The 21,160-nt window shown below is 42.8% G+C and overlaps 1 protein-coding gene across 1 annotated transcript in view; it reads right to left on the reverse strand.

Moving 5' to 3' along the window:
• Nucleotides 1-21,160, reverse strand: part of ABRAXAS2 (abraxas 2, BRISC complex subunit) — a 222,665-nt gene that overhangs the window by 68,362 nt on the left and 133,143 nt on the right. The window contains exon 6 of the mRNA XM_069239121.1: nucleotides 10,094-10,213. Coding sequence (XP_069095222.1) covers nucleotides 10,094-10,213 — 120 coding nt within the window. The remainder of the gene's footprint in view (nucleotides 1-10,093; nucleotides 10,214-21,160) is intronic.

The following is a 21,160-nucleotide window of genomic DNA, read 5'->3' on the forward strand; positions in this document are numbered from 1 at the left end:
CCTATGTCTATTCTGAGAGCCTAGTGGTTTTAATCCTCGGCCTGGCCCGATCTAAGGGATTAGCACCAGCCCCAAACCTGAAAAGAGTGTCAGAAATCAGCCTGTGGTGTAGATAGCAATCCTCTCGGGAAGCTTGCAGATCAGCGCCAGCCGAGCTGCATGTCACACACGAGCTGCATGCCACAGAGCGTGCATCCTTGGATCGTCCAGGCCGAAATGCCTTCTGCTCTCCTTGGGTCAGTGCACTGTTTATGTAATAAACCATACCACAATGGCAATACAGTTCTAGTGCAATGGTGTGTCTAGGTTATGGAAGCTGTCTCCTTAAAGGGCAACGCAAGCTAGCATACTGTGTACCACATTCCATAGAAAGTACTGATCATGTTGCGCAAAGACTTAGCTAAAGGAGGACCATGGTCCTTGCTTTCCTAGAATAAAAGCAAACTGATAAAATATGTAAAAAGCCATCACTAAAAAGCAGCTTAACTGACATAAATAAAATATAAATAAAAACAAGCTCTGTAAAGTAAGCCATAACAGGTATGACCAACCTGGGACCTAAAGGGTCTTCACGACAATTCTGAATAACATGGTGTAAAGAAATGGCTCCCTGTTGCAGTTACCCCCCACTTTTTGCCTGATACTGATGCTGACTTGACTGAGAAGTGTGCTGGGACCCTGCTAACCAGGTCCCAGCACCAGTGTTCTTTCACCTAAAATGTACCATTGATTCCACAATTGGCACACCCTGGCATCCAGATAAGTCCCTTGTAACTGGTACCTCTGGTACCAAGGGCCCTGATGCCAGGGAAGGTCTCTAAGGGCTGCAGCATGTATTATGCCACCCTAGAGACCCCTCACTCAGCACAGACACACTGCTTACCAGCTTGTGTGTGCTAGTGAGAACAAAATGAGTAAGTCGACATGGCACTCCCCTCAGGGTGCCATGCCAGCCTCTCACTGCCTATGCAGTATAGGTAAGACACCCCTCTAGCAGGCCTTACAGCCCTAAGGCAGGGTGCACTATACCATAGGTGAGGGTACCAGTGCATGAGCACTGTGCCCCTACAGTGTCTAAGCAAAACTTTAGACATTGTAAGTGCAGGGTAGCCATAAGAGTATATGGTCTGGGAGTCTGTTTTACACGAACTCCACAGCACCATAATGGCTACACTGAAAACTGAGAAGTTTGGTATCAAACTTCTCAGCACAATAAATGCACACTGATGCCAGTGTACATTTTATTGTAAAATACACCACAGAGGGCACCTTAGAGGTGCCCCCTGAAACTTAACCGACTATCTGTGTAGGCTGACTGGTTCCAGCAGCCTGCCACACTAGAGACATGTTGCTGGCCCCATGGGGAGAGTGCCTTTGTCACTCTGAGGCCAGTAACAAAGCCTGCACTGGGTGGAGATGCTAACACCTCCCCCAGGCAGGAGCTGTAACACCTGGCGGTGAGCCTCAAAGGCTCACCCCTTTGTCACAGCCCAGCAGGGCACACCAGCTTAGTGGAGTTGCCCGCCCCCTCCGGCCACAGCACCCACTTTTGGCGGCAAGGCTGGAGGGAACAAAGAAAATAACAAGGAGGAGTCACTGGCCAGTCAGGACAGCCCCTAAGGTGTCCTGAGCTGAGGTGACTCTAACTTTTAGAAATCCTCCATCTTGCAGATGGAGGATTCCCCCAATAGGATTAGGGATGTGACCCCCCTCCCCTTGGGAGGAGGCACAAAGAGGGTGTACTCACCCTCAGGGCTAGTAGCCATTGGCTACTAACCCCCCAGACCTAAACACACACTTAAATTTAGTATTTAAGGGCTCTCCCTGAACCTAGAAACTAGATTCCTGCAACAACAAGAAGAAGGACTGCCTAGCTGAAAACCCCTGCAGAGGAAGACCAGAAGACAACAACTGCCTTGGCTCCAGAAACTCACCGGCCTGTCTCCTGCCTTCCAAAGAACTCTGCTCCAGCGACGCCTTCCAAAGGGACCAGCGACCTCTGACTCCTCTGAGGACTGCCCTGCTTCGACGACGACAAGAAACTCCCGAGGACAGCGGACCTGCTCCAAAAAGACTGCAACTTTATCCAAAGGAGCAGCTTTAAAGACCCCTGCAATCTCCCCGCAAGAAGCGTGAGACTTGCAACACTGCACCCGGCGACCCTGACTCGGCTGGTGGAGAACCAACACCTCAGGGAGGACCCCCGGACTACTCTACGACTGTGAGTACCAAAACCTGTCCCCCCTGAGTCCCCACAGCGCCGCCTGCAGAGGGAATCCCGAGGCTTCCCCTGACCGCGACTCTCTGAAACCTAAGTCCCGACGCCTGGAAAAGACCCTGCACCCGCAGCCCCCAGGACCTGAAGGACCGGACTTTCACTGCGGAAGTGACCCCCAGGAGTCCCTCTCCCTTGCCCAAGTGGAGGTTTCCCCGAGGAAGCCCCCCCTTGCCTGCCTGCAGCGCTGAAGAGATCCCTTGATCTCTCATTGACTTCCATTGCGAACCCAACGCTTGTTCTAACACTGCACCCGGCCGCCCCCGCGCCGCTGAGGGTGAAATTTCTGTGTGGGCTTGTGTCCCCCCCGGTGCCCTACAAAACCCCCCTGGTCTGCCCTCCGAAGACGCGGGTACTTACCTACAAGCAGACCGGAACCGGGGCACCCCCTTCTCTCCATTGAAGCCTATGCGTTTTGGGCACCACTTTGAACTCTGCACCTGACCGGCCCTGAGCTGCTGGTGTGGTAACTTTGGGGTTGCTCTGAACCCCCAACGGTGGGCTACCTTGGACCAAGAACTGAACCCTGTAAGTGTCTTACTTACCTGGTAAAACTAACAAAAACCTACCTCCCCCAGGAACTGTGAAAATTGCACTAAGTGTCCACTTTTAAAGTAGCTATTTGTGAATAACTTAAAAAGTATACATGCAATTGAAATGATTCAAAGTTCCTAATGTACTTACCTGCAATACCTTTCAAACAAGATATTACATGTTAAATTTGAACCTGTGGTTCTTAAAATAAACTAAGAAAAGATATTTTTCTATAACAAAACCTATTGGCTGGATTTGTCTCGGAGTGTGTGTACCTCATTTATTGTCTATGTGTATGTACAACAAATGCTTAACACTACTCCTTGGATAAGCCTACTGCTCGACCACACTACCACAAAATAGAGCATTAGTATTATCTATTTTTACCACTATTTTACCTCTAAGGGGAACCCTTGGACTCTGTGCATGCTATTCCTTACTTTGAAATAGCACATACAGAGCCAACTTCCTACACATGGCAATGCAATACAGCTAGGAAGTAGCAATATTGCTTAGAAAGCACAATATGTCTGGCTAAGAGACAGTGGCAGCATTGCCCTATTTTGAGTGCAGGCATGTATCAAGCATTTCCCACTTGACGGCCCCCTAATAGATATCAACCACAAATGTCCCCATTCACTGAAGAGGGTGGATGTAAAGTCAAATATTGCTATTTTGTGCCTACTTGCTTCTCCCATCTTTTTGTGGACGATGTGTTACTTGAGGAAAATATGTATCAAACAGTTTCTGGGGGAGCATGGGTCAGCACTGGAGCCTTATTATAAGACAAATCTGCGGATTCCCAATTTACTTGCACAGCGGAAGACATTTTGGGGCCTTAACGCTGTTCATAGGACTACAGCACAAACCGATACTTGACTCAGTGGTATTATTGTACGGTCTGGTCAATACCTAGCTTCCCATCTGTCATGACCAGAGATAATTCTTTGATTATGCAGCTTATGTTGCATTTCAGTGGTAACTCTGCAGTATTGCAATAAGACTACCCAAAACATGACAGATTGCTCAGAATACAACTTGCCATGGAATGTGTCTCTGCCAATTTTCCAGGGATTTATACTTGAGGGAATAATACATCAGTTGATGAGTCTTTGATGCAGTTCCAAGGGTCGCTGCTGTTTAGGCAGTACATACCAATCACAAAAGCTCATTAGGCCGTAAATGTTTTGCTGGAGCTCCAACTGTTAGGTATACAGTTAGATTGTGTATACAGGTAAGGCCTCCCATATAACACTTGCAAGTTTCCCCTCCACATAAAAAAAATAGTGAAAAGATAGAATCTTCCTCAACCACTCAATTATCAAGGATATAACCCTTACGTGGACAATTTCTATGCAGAATTCCAGCTGTTCAGCTGGCTGAACAAACCTGGCACTGTGGCTAGCATTACAAGTCACCACATAGGATTCCATCAGGACTTTGCATGTAAGAAGCACCAAAAAGGCCACTGCAACAAACTGCAGGCTATGACATTCTCAGGCAGGGGGGATGTACATGCTCATTACAATTCACGATGAGATCATTTCTCCAATCATGGTCTTGGGTCAGCTGGCAGAAGCGCACAAGCCCAACTGTATATTAGATTATAATAAAGTACATGGGTGGAGACAAAAAGACTCACCAGTTACTTAACCAATATGATCTAACTCATAAAACTTGCATGCAGTAAAAGAAGCTGGCTGTCCACCTGATCCATTTGACAATGTACAATGCATTTGCTGCCTATCGTTAGACTACCATAGGAAGACTGATGTCCTTCCTTGACTTAGCAATTATTGATAGTTTTTCTGCTGTAGAAGCAGTAGCCTGTTGTGGAGGACACTGCAAGTCTGTACGATCAGCACTTTGCAGACTGCATTCCTGCAACAGAATAAAAGTAAGCCATATCGCAGATAAATAATTTATAGTCCACAAGGAAAGAGACACAAGTCATTACAAGTGTCCCCAATGCACAACTAGCCTCTACTCTATCTTCCAACTTGCTACACGTCATACCACCTAAGGGTGAAGTTCTGTTAAACTAACTCACTGGCCTTGCATGGATACATACCTTACATGGGGCATTATCTGACTTGATATGCGACCTTTCAGATTTTCCTCCTAATTTGGAAAATCTTTCTAGTGGTTTGCACACAAAGTACTACCATAATTCATATCTGTTTTACTTCCTATATTAGATCTGAGCCATTGTATCTTTATCTTGTGTCTTGCTTGTGACCATCATTCCTCCATCAAAACGTGGCAGCTAGTCCTCCTGCTGTATTACACATACTTTACAGACAATGCACTGCACATAACAATGGATTAGAAAGTGCTTTGTTTTGACAGAATACACTGACTGGCAGACCCTAAGCTATTTAGTCTTTCTGAAAATTACTTTTAGGGAGCTTATGAGAGGTGTTCCTGTTTTTCTTTTTTTACAGTAGTTTTCAAATGTTGGTATTCTCGAACTGCATGATTGATACATGTATAAGACATAAAAAACAAACCCAACTTACTAACACACTGGAAGGACGTAGATTTCACACAGTCCCTGCATAAAAAGCACATAAAAGACATCTTCCTGAGAGTAACATACTGTCTTTGGGAGGCATTAGTAAAGGTTTTTCTGCCACCAGCACAGTATTAGTGAGGACAACGAGTGAGAAGACCGTAAAGAGATAGTCAAAGCTTAGCTTCAACTTGTTTTCATAAGGATCATGTTTAGGTAGAAGGCAAACTGTCAAGATGGGAGTGACACACCCAATACTACTCACAATGGTCATACTCGTGTCCTGCTTGATACATTTATCTAACGTTCAAAACATGGTGGATCTTTCGAACTCCATATTACAAGTGCATTCCAGTGAATGCACTGCATATACGTTTTGAAGCATACCCTGTCTACAGATCCCTAAAGTGCTTAGTCTTTCTGGAAGTGCTTTTTAAGGAAGTTTGGAGAGTCTACCCCTTGATTTTTACCCTACTTTTTAAATGTAGGTATGCTCACACACTCAAGAATGGGTCCACATAAACCCCTCCAGCACCCAACAACTTGCTACCACACATTAGACTGAGTTGAATTTTCCACAGTGAGTGAGCTATAGGCGCAACAAAAAAAGACAACTTCTCCTGAGCTTAAGCAGCCTGCCCTGGGGAGGCGTTAGTAAAGATTCACCTAGCACCTACGCGATATTACTTAGGACTCCTAGTGAGACCGAAATATGTAGATGTAGTCAAATCTTAGACTCAACTTGTTTTCATAGGGACCACTTGTAGGTAGAAGGTAGATTACCAGGGTAGGAGTAGCTCACAAATGACTGTTCTCATCATTACTAGTACACAGGCTGTACTACAAATACACCTCAGCCAATCATACAGGTCAATCTGTAAACTCTGCAATCTTGTGGCACTGGTACACTTTACAAATTCCAGACAATACAAAAGGAAGATCCCTAATGCTAGAAGGGAGGATCGGATGATGATGCTATGAAGTTAAATGTCTCCTTTCCATTACAATGTTCAACTCATAGTCCTTAGAATAAAGAAACTTACAACTGAATTGGCAAAGCAATTCTTGTACCTGTGAAGTAACTATTAATTGAGTAACACTACAAGATTAATTATTCTCACATTTCTGACAAGTGCAGTTATTCTGGGAACTATGTTTGAGTGTTCTCTATGGAAAAGGAACGGTTTGATGCTACACCCAAATGCAGTCAATGAGGGCTTCACATGGGTTGTGACTGAAGAATCTGGACCAAGAATTGTCTAGTAACCAGGAAGACTAACCAAACCCAGACATTTCTGAAACATACACCGGGGGGGGGGGTGGCTGGGCGGATTGGGGGTGTCAAGGGGGTTGCAACTTACATAGATCCCACTATAATTTCTTGACCAGAATGGCCTGCTGGTGTCAAACCTTGGTTAAAAATCACACATTGTCCTCATAATTCAGTGAAGGACAATTCAGGAATCTCCAGGGATCCATAAAATTAATACCACTGAATATTTGTACCATTCTCACAATTAAAACAGTACTCACTACTTGCTCGGCTGAGCTTACGGCTGAATTAGTAGTTTTCAGATTATAACTCAATTTGTACTATTCAGGAAAAATTGGGTTCAATATGTTCCCCTAGCCAGGCATGGGCCCAAACACCGCAGCTACCCACGTTGACAAAACAGGTCGATTTGCAACCAACTTACACAGAGGGTCTATAAAATATACTTGCATATTATTTTGTGAATGGGCCAACGGGGCAAAAAATCACAGATGAAGCATTGTCACCCATTTCATTTCCCTACTTATTGTCATTCAATCACTTTCTTTGGATAAACCATGAGGGATCTACACAAATGACCCTTTGGTGAATTCCGAACTTTGCCAAGTTTTGAGAAAGGTATAAGCTGTCTGGGTTCACACCTGTTCCCGCTACAATATGCAAGTCTCCAAAGTTTATTGCTTTAGTTAATTAAACCATAACACTTATACAAAAAGAAACTGTACTTTAAATACATTTATATTAATTTAAAATAAACAAGGCCTACGATAGGGCATAAATTTCATACACTACCTATGGTGAGACTTAGAGAGTTTAGACCAGTTACTCGCCAATTCTGCTTGGTGCCGGTTGGCAACCTATGCCAACAAGCAATTTACCAATAAGCCACAGCTAAGATTAGGTATCTACGCTTTCAGTGCAAGTAGGTAGAAACCACAAAAAATATGAAAAATAGATTAAACACTTTGAAAAATGCAACACAGTGGTAAATAATTATATTTATTACAACTGTGCCTGTTCCTGAAAAGTGGGAAGAGGGTGGTCATAGCACAGGAAAACTTTCGTTGTGGCATTCTTTTGAAGAAGAAAAAAAAAAAGTGTGTGTGTTCGCACGCCCATGCTCCTGTCGCCCGCACTTTGTGTCATTCCAAGAATCTCTCAGACACTCCTGGTCACTGCAATAGTTTTACTGAAAAACAGCTGCTTTTGTAGCAAAACAAAAAAAGAAAAAAGATATGAAGCTAAAGTTCAAAGCCACATCTGAAACAAGCATTTGTAATGCAATAGGTCTCAAATTTGTGAGAGTTAGAGCTTTTGGCGTTGTAAATGACAATGTCTTATCTATGAGTTTTGGATAGGAATGCAAGTAATGTATGAACAGAGACGCAGCTGCAGCACTGTCTACAGGACTAAGAATGAGGAATTATCATGGGGAACAGAGTCAGCTGCAGGACTGCCTAGAGGATTTAGAATGGAGGAGTTATTCACAGGACCAGAGAAGCAGCTAGCAGCACTGCCTAGATGACTAAGAATGAGGAATTACTACTGTGATATGGAAACAAGGGCCATGCAGGTTAAAAAGTGGCTTTTGTAGCAACATTATGTGCTTCATAACAATCAGTGACATGCACTGGTCAATAAACAAATCCCACACAAGCCATCCATCAAGCCCCAGACTCTCTAGTTATGTAACTAACATACAAATCATCAATCTGTTTGTAAAGGAATGTACAGTGCAGGTGGAATGACTGCTAAATTACCACCTTCTCACCTCGGTTCAAGATACCAGTCAACTCAGCCCCAATGCCACCCTCCAAGCTCTGCATGGTCTTCAATTGTATAGGCCCAAACAGTGAAGTGCCCACTGGCTGTCTGTCGTTCCCCTTGGAGGACACCACAGAGATAAGCCAGGGACAGTGCAGAAGCCCACCATACCTGGACAAAGTAGGTGATGGACACACACCCTGGGAGAGTAACTAAAACAAGCGAAGCATGGACATGACCAATAGAATATAGTCAGTAACGTCTTCTGGGTAACAGTTAGCAGAAGCACTGCGAATTCTAGAGCGCGCAGGAAAAAACAGTTACACGAGGTAGAATCAATTGACGTTCTATTAAAAGCGTGGCCATGTTACGCGGGGGTGCTCCCACTGAAGATGGAGAACAAATGCAGAACATGCCACAGTTTTGTTAGAAATCGTCGGACGTTACATATGGATGATCTCATGAAAGGTGTAGAACAGAGGCAGAACCCGCACACTTCTGTTGGAAATTGTTGGACATTTCATATGCATGAGATCCCACAAAAGATGAAGAACCGTGATGAATACAAACTGTAAACAGCACAGTACTGGTAGCGTTCATATAAAGCACTGTTTGTTGGAAAGAAATTACATTTTGACTTCTTTCCACACTACGTGGAGTTATGTGCATACCAACATTGACATGGCCCCTGCACTAACAGTCGTACCATTGAAAGGCTGCCTTGGTTTTTCATCCCTCTTCGATGTTTATTTTGGGGCAGAGATAATTTGTTTTTTATACCTCCTTCCACATACATGCCAGCAGTGATATAACTCAGGTTGTCGTTGTTCAGTCTCCGATATAAGACAAGTGGTAGGATGTAAAGAACAAATGAAAAATGCCTATAAGCAGAGAGAGGGCATTTGTTTGATCTCAGTGTTTGAATGCTTAGCAAATGTAACCGATATAACAGCCTGATTTACAGTGTTGCAGTAAAGCTCAGCTGACAGCAAGAATGCTCTGCAAATTAAAATGGAAGCTTCGTCAAACACTAGCAGGAAACCAAGAAAAGAAAAAGTCTCCCAAAGAACAGATAAACATGATAAAGCATAATTATACACTAGTTGGTCCCTGTTCCAAAATTGAAATTCCAAGGAAGATCCTCAAGTTGTACAACCTGTAAAGGTGTGCTCTTCAGCCCTCTTATTAATTGATGATTATGAATAACTTCATTTCAAGAAGACTTAATTATAGCTAATCTTAGTCTTTAGTAGAAATTAATCCATAAATGAATACATTTGAGGTTAAGGTGTCTTATACAGATTCACTTTTTACTATCTTCAGAATGCAATAGGTTTCATGTCTTGAAAGAAAAGCAGTATGGCACAGAAGAGCTCCACTTTTTTTCAAGCGCATACTGGACGTTTTGGGGTTCATACAATATGGTGGATGCTTGTAAAGTCAGTTCCTAAAAAAGATTTGCAAAATTAATCCAGGATTCTGCCTTTAGCAACTATTCATCGATGAGAACCTACATGGAAGACTTGACACAGGAAAGTAACATTTTTGTTTCTAGACAATAATATTGTTTAAAAACCGTGAGCACCATTACATGACAATGACAACACCACTAGGACTTACAAGGCATTTAGCTTAGTATGATGAAAAGGTTTTGAGTTCCATCCTTTACCCTAGCTGCAGTTTGTAACAACCTTTCCAGATGCAACATGACTGTTTCCTTATTACATTCACTTACCCATGCTCCTTGATTACTTTGGCATAGTTCTGAGATGTGTTTGGCACAGAGGACACTTTATATTCTTGCTGACTCGTGTTGCCCAGATTAGGGATGTTGAGTGACACCCTCTGATTGTATCTTTAAAGACAGAAGGAAAAAAGCTGTAATTTTTAGAAATAGATAGGCCTAACATAGCAAAAATACCCAAGTACAGATGACACTGCAAATGCCTCATCTCAAAGAAAATGGTGTGCCTCAACCAATCCATCATCTCCAGAGACGGCAGCCAAAATCTTTCCAAAAGAGAACAATGACAACTTCAAAAAGGGCACCTATTGTAACCCTCCAGGAGAGCACCTCAGACACTTTACTTCTCTATCAGGTTAATACAATAAAAGGGTAGACTGTAATATTTGCCAGAGATACAGGAAAGAAACTGAAAGGTGAAAAAGAAATGGGCAGTTCTGAATTTGGCTTATATGGACCTGGCCTTCTCGATCTTCATTACAGTGAGTATATTGTCATCGTATATTTCAACCCATTTTAGAGGAAACCTGCAACTACACTGCTAACCCCTGGAACTAAGTCATTCTAAAGATGCAGGTCACTTCCTAGTTTTATTGTTTTCAAAGGTGTCTTGTCACTTTTTTCATGCTTTGTCACAAAATGAGGCTATGTTGTAGAGTGCTTACATGTCTTTTGCCAGACAGACATTTGTAGGTAATTGCTAAGTTCCTTTGGCATGCACACAGACAGACATCTGCTGAGCAGAAGTGTGCAAACCAAGTAACAACACAAACAACTTGATGAAACTTCAGATCCTCACACTGCTTATAATATACACCACTCAGCAATTTCTAGTCCCCCAATGAAAACCTCAAAAACAAGGTGAGAAGGTTCTGAACCCACAGGGAGGCTATACCGATGAAACGATGTAAATATGTAGAGGGACAGAAACAAACAGAAGGGGACCAACTGAGCAACTGCACCTATAGAAGTAAGTGACCTCATCTGTTATTTTCCATAAGGTTTGGCCCAAATGCAGGGTATTTTTCAACACTGAATACACCATGGATAAAAAGAGAGTAGGGAATGCCAATACTTATTTGAAAATGGTTTTCAACCTAACCAAATAACTGCTCTTGGATCCCCATATCAGTGATTGTAACGTTTGCACGGCCTCAGCTTATGCTTTTATCTCAGAGAAGAGCCAGGATACAAGCCCCTAGGATGCCAGGCATTACATGTACAAAAGAATAACATTTTGAAGAATGACTTTTTCCTCTGACTAAATCCATTGTCCATACCCAAAACTGACAAACACTAAGTCAACAGATTATAATTATCCCAAGCACTCAACACAAAAGGCTGTTAGCAGCCATGTAAAGGTACTTCATAGCCAACAATATCACAAATAAACAATCGAACCTCAAGTACAAATGGTCATAACTCACAGTACACACTAATCCCAATCAATAGAATTGTCATGCACCGCACCAACATACATCCTAGATATACACCAATTAACACGACCTTAAACACACAGCACACCCTCACATGCGTACCATCAAATTAAGACACCTATTTGGTGTGTGATGCATGTGTAAAAACAGCACAATGTTATGGTGGAGCAACTGAAAACTGATTTCCTAAATGAGAAAAACTGAAATATCCTTTGGCACTACCACTCAACATAAAAAAAAAACACCAAAATGTAATCCTAATTCAAACGTATTTGCACTTTCAACTAACTCTCAGCTACCAGTTTAAAAGTAAACCTTGAGCAAACTGACAGCACACAACCAAACACCGACAAGGTTACTTGTCTGTAATCCTAGTTCCCCTTCGGTGGTATCCTCATCATAAGCACTGACCCATTAGGTGGCGGTGGGACAGTCACTGGTTTTGTGTGTGTTTCTTTTTTTTTTTTTTTTTTTACCCAGTGGCAGTCGGGTAGTTAAAGTTATGTCTGTGTTTCCAAGGGAAAAGCATTTTTTGGTTTGCTAATAACCTTGGCGTCATGTTTGACAATCTTCCTCTCGCTGGGGCTTCCCTCGCAGCACCCTTCAAAAATTAAACATGTGGGTGTCAAAAATAAAACAAATAACTACAAATGAAGAATCAATGAGCAATTGGAGCAGCTCACTGATTATAAAGCACTTCTTAAAGGAGCATCCCAATGATACCCTGTGAGGACTGATTACACTTATCTTTAGCTTGATTACATCCATATAAAGGGCAGTGGCACCGCCAAGCATTTTTTAAATGTTGTGTTGGCTGCAGGGAGTGCAATAGCCCACCAGCAACATTTAGAAAAAAATAAAAACATAAAGAACATTATGTTTCCTGGGTCATTAAATTTGTGACCCCAGGAGAAAATATCCTATTTATCAAAAACACTCCTAGCTGGAGCTCTGCACACTTCAGCAAGAGTGCAAGGCCCTCTTGTAATTGTTTTTATGATTACATTGTGGTGGCTGAAAAATGTTAAAAGACTCAGAGACTTGAGTCTATTTATTTCAATTAAACCTTTAATAAACATTTTTACAATAATTGCTTATTAAACACTGCATTTAGTGTATTACTGAAATATACTTTTGAATAAAATACTTGTGATTTCTGGTGATATACACAAACACACACGTATATAAAAAAAAAATCCCCACCGAAAAAAACAAGCGGTTACAGGGTTGTTATAGTTAGGTTCTGTATTTCCTCACACAAAGCAATAGAAATTCAGCAGTTATGGTTAACTCAAGTAACAATAACTCACGCCCTAAAATAACTATAACTTGTGCCCCCACCATGCACAGTTTTCTCATCAATAATTTCATGGCAAATGTTGCAGTAATAATGTCAACGGTGCCATATCAACGATGCCATAGAAGGTGTCATCAATGATGGAATATGTGGAGTAATTAGCTGTGCATGGCGAAGGCATAGTTACCTTAGGGCGCGAGCTATAATTACTCAAGTTACCCATAACTATAATGGCTGAATTTCTATGGTCTTGTGCACGGAAATTCAGAACCTAACTATAATGTCGCTGTAAACTTGTTTTTTTTTTCCAGTGAATTTCTATGTTATTTTGTTTTTTTTTAGCATGCACAGACATAAATATACCCTGATCCGGCAGCCAACACTCCTGCATGCACCCAAACCCAAGCTGCTCCCGTATGCAGCATAAGGATTGATTAATTAGGTGTTTTTTCAATTTTTCTCTGGATCTGCGGATCCACTAATGGATCCGCGGATCAGTCGGAAAAAAAAACAATTGGGCAATTCTTTGCCCAAAGCGGTCCCTAAGGGGTCAGGATACCCATTTCCTGTTACCTTATGTGTTTTTGCACTCTTCTTTTCCCACCCCCAAGCCGGTGCAACAAACAAAATGGCAGTCGCAAGTTTTCCGTCAGGTTGCAGCCAGCCAATCAGTGCCTTTTCCCCCAGATCTGTGGATCTGGAACCGCAAATCCAGATTCGCGGAGGATCCGCATTCCTATATAATTATTTGTTTCTAAAAAACAATATCTCAGAAAACTACTGATTGGGTTTACACCAAATCATGACGAGTGTGCTTTCTGGACCAAGAGCTAGCTTTCTGCCAAATTTAGTGTCATTCCATTCAGTGGTTAAGGATGTAGTCATGTTAAAATATTTGAACAATCCCATTGACGTAGTATGGGGAAAAAGTGTTTTGGGACCCCCCCCCCTCCTCTTTCTCAGCACCCGCTTGATTGATCACCAAGAAACTTTTGAGACAGCAGCTGAACTGGCCAAAGTATAAGTTCAGAAATTTTTGTGAAGATGCGTCAAAAAGCACCCAAGTTATTGGCAAAATTAAAAATGCTCTGTCTATGGAAATTGTAGTTACATGAGTTAGCCACAACTAGAACTGCTGAATGTCTATGGTTCTGTGTGAGTAAATTCAGAACCTAACTATAACATCCCTGTAACCTTTGCTTTATGCAGCAAATTTCTATGTTTTTTTTTTTTTTTAGCACGCAAACACACACTTAAATATAACCAGTGCAGCACGTGTTATTTTGCTGTTCGCAGTTGGGGTTTGCCACAGGACCTGGCCTATGGCATAAAGCTCCCTGAGCCAATCAGAATGCTTTATTATTAAATTGCCATTCCTGCGAGAGTCTTGGAGATTCTCACAAGCCCAACTGTCAAAATATACAATTATTTTTTACCTTTACTTTTTCAAAAACTACTTACGGATTTACGCCAAATCAGAGAAAGCACAATTTGCGGACCAATGTCTAGCTTCCAGTTGAATTTTGTGTAATTCCACTCAGCAGTATTTGCTTCAGCCTGTCTTAAAGCCTATAGAAAGTGCATGGAGATTTTGCATTTTTGGAGCCCCCCCACTTCATTCAAAGTCCCCGATTAACGGATTTCCCCAAATCTTTGTGGGAAGGAGCTAGCTGAGGTGGATGAGCTTTGTTTTTGGAAAGTTTTGTCAAGATTCATTAAATGGGGCCAAAGATATTAGCAACTCTGTCAACCCCCCCCCCAAAAAAAAAAACTATCCTCAAGTCTCTGTCTCCTTTTAGAAGAGCAAACGACTTTAAATTCAAACTTTCCTATTCAAACAAAATTGCATTTAGGGGCTTAACAGCTTTGATTTATCAATATAGCTCGAGATGTGCTAAATACATAATTTTACCACTCTAATTGTTCATTAGAACACTGATGTAGGACGCAGTAGAACCCCAGGGAATCACCCGACAGGCTGCTGCTGTACATACAGGTTTACTCAGAATATCAGACTATGTTCTGACATGCCTAAGGAAGAGAGTGTCAATTTATAGAAAATGTCCTCTCATTTTAGCTTCTGGAGCACCTTTCAGTACCTCTATAAGATAATTAAGGGAGAAAACAGTTTTCTTTTAAACATGGTTCATCAAATCCCAGCAGAGAATCTGCGTTTTTTTCACAGGGTAAAAATCACCTCAGAACACAGCACAATTACTAAAATTAGTATGGTACTGTAGGAAAGTGCCATCTTTCTGGCATAGTTAGCCCCACGTTTTGCCTGATGTCAGTGTGCTTGGACTGTAGTTTGCTGAGATCCTGCGAACTAGGACCCCAGTGACAGTGCTCTCTCCCCTAAATGTAGTTGTTGGTTACCTTTCACACCCACAATTGGCATACTGGTGCAACCATGCAAGTCCCTAGTACATGGTATCTAGGTACCCAGGGCATTGGTACACCAGAGGTCACCTATGGGCTGCAGCATGTATTATGCCACCCATGGGAGCCCATGCAAACTTTGACTTTCAGCTGCCATTGCAGCCTGTGTGAAAGGATGCATGCACCCTTTCACTGCCAAACCTAACCACTGCACTTAGACCCTTATAAATCACCCCTATGGTAGGTCTTTCAGCACAAGGGCAGGGTGCAAGTCTCTAAGGGTGAGGGTACCCCTGCAAGAGCATGGTACCCCGACAGACCACAGGCCGATTCCTGGACTCTATGTGCGGGGAAGACATCAGAAGGTATAGTGGACACTGGTCAACATGACTGGTCCAAATACATAATGGCTACCTGGAACCTAGGCATGTTTGGTATCAAAGAAGTTGGAATCATGCAAATACACTGATTCCAGTGTTAGTTGCATGATACAATGTACTGTTAGGGTTCCCTAGGGGATCCCCCAGCTCTGCTTGTGCAGCCTTACAGGGCTAAGCCGGCAGCCTGGGCTGCTGCTGACCCCAGACACTGTTATGCCCTCCTGCTGATAAGTCAGGCTCAGGCCGGAGGAGCAGAGCAAATTATTTCCTGCAAGGGAAAGGTGTGATCACCTCTCCCTGTGTATTGTGTGTGTAAGGGCTGGGATGGGGTGGCCTCTGAGTGCTACCAGACTGCTTTGAAGGGCACATTTGGTGTCCTCCTTGAATGATCTAGTTTGCACCAGTTCAGGAACCCCCAATTTCAGCTCTGGCCCGAAACTACACAAAGGACAGGGGAGTGACCACCCCCCGTTCAGCTCCTCCCATAGGGAGGTGCCCAGAGCTCTGCCAGGTGGCCACTTGATTCTGCCATCTTGAAAATAAGATGTGCAGAAGCCCCTGGAAGCATTTTGTTGGTTATGCCAGGCAAGTGACGTCCCTGACCCCCTCTGATAGGTAGGTCACTGCAGAGAGTGACCAACCCTCTTTGAGAGTTATTTAAGGGCTCCCTCGGAGGTGAGTCACACAGATTTGTCAAGCGAGACTCTACAAAGAAACTCCCTGCAAGACGTCCTCTGCCCCTGACATCGCTGCTGGTCTTCACCTGGAACAGAACAAGTCTGTTTGTGGTGGGAAGGCTCCCACTGCAACATTGTTTCTCTGGATCTTGCAAGAATTCTACAGCATCCAAGGCTGTGGATCTCCAGGGTCACAAGGACTCAGTTTGCACCAGGAAGGCAGAAGGAATCTCTCTTGGAGTGAAGGAGTCACACCCCTGCAACCACAGGCACCGCAAAGCATAGTCGACCTGTTGGTGGGATCTGCTGTCTCTGGACATCCGAAGATCCTGCTTCACAGGTGGTGAGTCTGTGGTCTCCTCTGGGTCTTGCTTGTCTTTTATACAAGTTAGGAGACTGTAGGCCCTTGCTCCTGCCACTGGACTGGACTGGCACCCCTGTGCACCACGACTGCGGCATTTGCCAATGATTGTTAATTCTCCCTCCAGATCATCTTCTGCCTCCAAAAAGCCCTGGCCCCCAGTTCTCTGCGAACCGAAGATCAGGTCCTGCCCTGCAACTCCTGCGATGTGGGACTTCTGTTTTGCTAGGCTGGTAAGGCCTCCTTGTGACTCCCTGTGTCTGGCATCTGTGAGTCATTCGTGGGGGCTCCACTGACTTCTGTTGGCCTTTGTGTGCTGAAGGTCAGCTCTGACTCTCCCTCCTAGGTAGAGTCTCCTGGACCTTGCTGGTCCCCCAACTCTGCAAACTTTTCTTCTGCTTCTATTCACACTTGCCAGTGCTGGTTGGTGAAGTGGTTGTCACTGACCCTCCTGCAATCCGCCAACCAGCGAGGGACAGCTTGTAGTAGACTCCTGGGATCTTCATCGACTCCTGGTCTCCGCAGCTGGACAACTTCTTCCACTAACTTGCAGGAATTGTACCTTCAGGAGGGTTGGCATTGCCACCTGCTCCATCTGGGCACCTCCTTGGGTGCTGGACTCTGTCCCCTTCCTTTGCAGGTCCTTCAAGTCCGGAATCCATCCCTGATTTCCACCGGCCTGGTCCATGGGTCCTGACAGCAGCTGAACAATCAGAGGCATCCACAGTCTTCTAAGACAGTCTCTTCTCCCTTCTGTTTCTTGGTACCTGCTGTAGGTACTCCTGTCTTCTAGGTATCCTGGGGTAGGGGCACTCTCCATCTATCCTCTTGCCTGCTGGTTTCCTCAGGGTCCGCTGGGAAGGATCCTGAATTCCACAAACTCCAACCACTGCGTTCTGTGTTAGCCTATGGGACAACTGAGTGGGTAACTGACTTACTCCTGGTTGCTGAGGTCATCTACTGTACTTACCTCTGGTATTTCTAACTGGCCCCAGCCCCTAGCTAACCACCACACTTACCTTAGTTGGAGTCTCACTTTCACATTCCACTTTTTTCGTATATGGTTTGGCCCTCCCATAGGGCCCTGTATATGCTATTTCTAATGGTTATTCTATTTGTATATAGTTGTATGTAATATCGTTAAAGGAGATATACCAGTGTCAGTACAGTAGTAGTGCTGTAATAAAGTATCCTTTATTTTGGCAACATGTGTGGTTCTTCCTTGCGACTGAGTTATTGTTTAACTACTGCAGTACTGCATGTGCTTTACATTCTTCCTGGATAAGCTTTTGTTGCTCCCTAGAGAGCCTCTGCTATATGGACACCTATTCAACATCACTAAGGGTTGCCTTGACTCAGTATAGGGTGTACACCATAAACTGAGCCATACACCTACAGGTACTACCAAGAAGTACTTCATATTAGGATTATCAATTGTTTTCACACTTTATATGTGCTCCTTTTGTCACTACTATTGTTATTTTTATTTTAACCATCTTTATTGAGTTTTCGGTTTTCTACGGCATGGGCAACTACACATGTATCTAGCATATAGTTTCATTTGTTCTTACAGGAAGACATTAAAGTAGCTAGTGTTCAACATTGCTTGTAACTCGTAAGGATTTAGTGAGAAACTCAAACTGTGAGCCAGTTCTTGAGCTACACATAAATTCTGTATGGTAACCCAGAGTCCATGGGTGGTGTGCTTAAGAGTGAGAGCCAACCGGTCCAGGAAACTAAGTGGACGGGGGAGGGGTTGGGAAGATGTGTGATAGAGTATGGCAAGTTTGTGGTGTGCAAGTAACAACAAGGGGGTGACATTTAGGTAGCATTTTGTCACCCTATTCAACAGGGATTGACTACATACATTTCAATGGAAACCATGTCCCCAAGTCTTATAATGGCTGCTACAATAGGATGTCCATGTGGAGGACTAGCCAATCAGAGGGAGTCCTTTGAGAACACCCCACATTCCCTTAGTGATCAGGGTGTGCTTATCCTGCCCCTTATTTTTTAATCCGTTTTCAGGACACAGACACCATGTCAAATATTGTTCAAGTTGTGGCCAGCCAATCAGGATTGACTAGTCCCCTTTAAATTGGCCGACTAGAGCATAATTGGACAACAACAGTCCAAATATCACTAACTTTTTAAACCCTTCATGACCATTCCAAGCACCTCTTTAAATATTAATTTCTCAAAAACAGCTTAATAGAGTTACACCAAAATAACAAAAAACGCACTGAGTAAAGTTCAAACTTTTAGGCAAATTTGGTGTAATTCGATTCAGATGTTTTTCTATATTATTCCCAAAATTTCCTGTAAAAATTAACACAGGCTCTCAATATTTTGGGACCCCCAGCATTTCTTGGCCTCTGCTTGATGGATCAATGTGAAATGTTCCGGGAAGGAGTTGAGAGGGATTAACTTGTTTTAGGAAAAGCTTAACAAAGATTCGTCAAATGGCACCAAAGTTATTAGTGAAACAAAAATTGCTCTTCCTATGGAAATTCTGACCTAACAATAGCTAAACAACGGCATCTGCCACTGTGTAACATAGATAAAAATAAATACTAGTAGTTGTGTGGTAAAATACAATGATGATGTAATACAATGCCTTGTAAAGGCCAGCATGCTGTATTACATGCATTATATAACGGCATGTGTGGTAACTATAAAACACCACAGCATAACTTAACGTAACATAACATTTCTGCCATATGGTGCAATGTAGTCTAATGGGTCTATAAGCACAAGTAATGCTTGTGATAATGGTGCACTACATGTTTAATTATGGTACAATCTCAACCTTGATTTTGATTATGAGACATGGCGTTGGGAAAAAGAAGATCTTCCTGAAATATAATCTATTTAGTAGGTGTGGTACACAGCATACCATTCCGAGAAACTATGACGTCTATTGGAAAGCTGATGGTTTTCGAGGGAATCAAATTGTATTTTTCTGAAATGGCTGGGAATCAGGCTGTGAAGCAGCAGGGTAAGAGTTTTTTTCTCTGAAGAGGACCCCCGCCCATCTAGGGAAGAGGAGACATAAATGCACTTTTTTGGCTGATAGGTCACGACAACTTCAACCCGAGAGGTGCATTGCAATTTGTAAATGTGTGTTCCTTAAAAGGAACTGAAGTACTTCATGAGTGAGGTACTTCAGGAGTTATGAACTGGAATTAAATGTACTGGCATCATTGAATCTTCTTGGAGCAAAGGCCTGGCATCTTTAAAAAGTATTAATAATATGATTGTTAACTTATTCTGATGGTAAAGATCTGGGAAAGGTGTCCCATTTTCATGCTGCTTCACAGTTTGGTTGCAGACAAGCATTGGCAATGACAATAGGTTTGGCTTAGGAATGTAAGTGCCTTGTGTGTCATTGATGGGTTTAGGCACTCAATAAGTCACCATACAAGCACTCTGTCAATCATCTTTGCACTCATTCTTCCATCCACTAGCTCATTCCTTCATTATCTGTCTGACACAAACACAATAAAATGCTCACAAACACACCAGAATATGCAAGATAAATTAAAAGAATGCAAGGAGAGAAAAGAAAACACTCTTCTGCCTAAACATAGCGCTCATATGTTTGCAATAACGAACCTAAACATAGCAGCGGGTGTCAGTGTTCCAGTGGTGCTGCACGTAATCTATAACTGTTTTAAAGTTCCAGCACGGCTGCTATTTTTAGACTCTGCTGAGCATCTAGGAACAGTAAAACAATAATGCACAAACAGACAACAGCATCCCAAAATTGTTGCCTGTTTTAGAGGAGGTAATGCTGAAATACAGGGCACTACAGAGGGACAAGCAAACAGCCCTCTCAGCTATTATCACTGGCTAGTCACCATAACCAACATATATGCCTAAATGTATTGTGCATTTGCTTTTACACAAGTCAACCATCTTGCATAGGCTTTACATTACAAAAGTACAAAGACATTACAGTTGGCAAAGCAAAATACATTCTCTCCTAAGAGGGCCTAACAATTCTCACAGTGTAAATATTCATTAACCACAGTTTGTTTGGGTGGGTCACCAACACCGAAACACTTGCTTACTATGGTAATCTGTGAAACTCCATGAAACAAAATATCCGTCTACAGGCTTCAGCAAAGTGTAATAATAATCCATTCTTAAAAGCCTACTAACTCAAACAGATGCTTTTCATAATACATTTGGCCAACTGGCTTTGTCATAATGTTTCACAATAAATGGATCAAGCCTATGGAATCCGGCATAGCTTTCCTAGGGAACTAAAAAGGTCTATATGGTTTATACAATATGCATGAACTTTAAACACACCTTATCAGCACATAAACTGGTACACTTATTCATACACCTCTAAAATTACAAATACGTAGCAATATGCAGCTTGTAAAACAATATAAGCCCTTCTCAACAGGGCCTAACAACAATGATCACAGTGGAACCACCTGGATATGTCAAAGTGGGTGGCAAGATCCAAAACCCTTAAAGTATTCCGTGCGATTGCGTTAACAAAATATCCATCTCT

Source organism: Pleurodeles waltl, chromosome 6 (genome assembly GCF_031143425.1).
Source record: "Pleurodeles waltl isolate 20211129_DDA chromosome 6, aPleWal1.hap1.20221129, whole genome shotgun sequence".
Lineage (NCBI taxonomy): Eukaryota > Metazoa > Chordata > Amphibia > Caudata > Salamandridae > Pleurodeles > Pleurodeles waltl.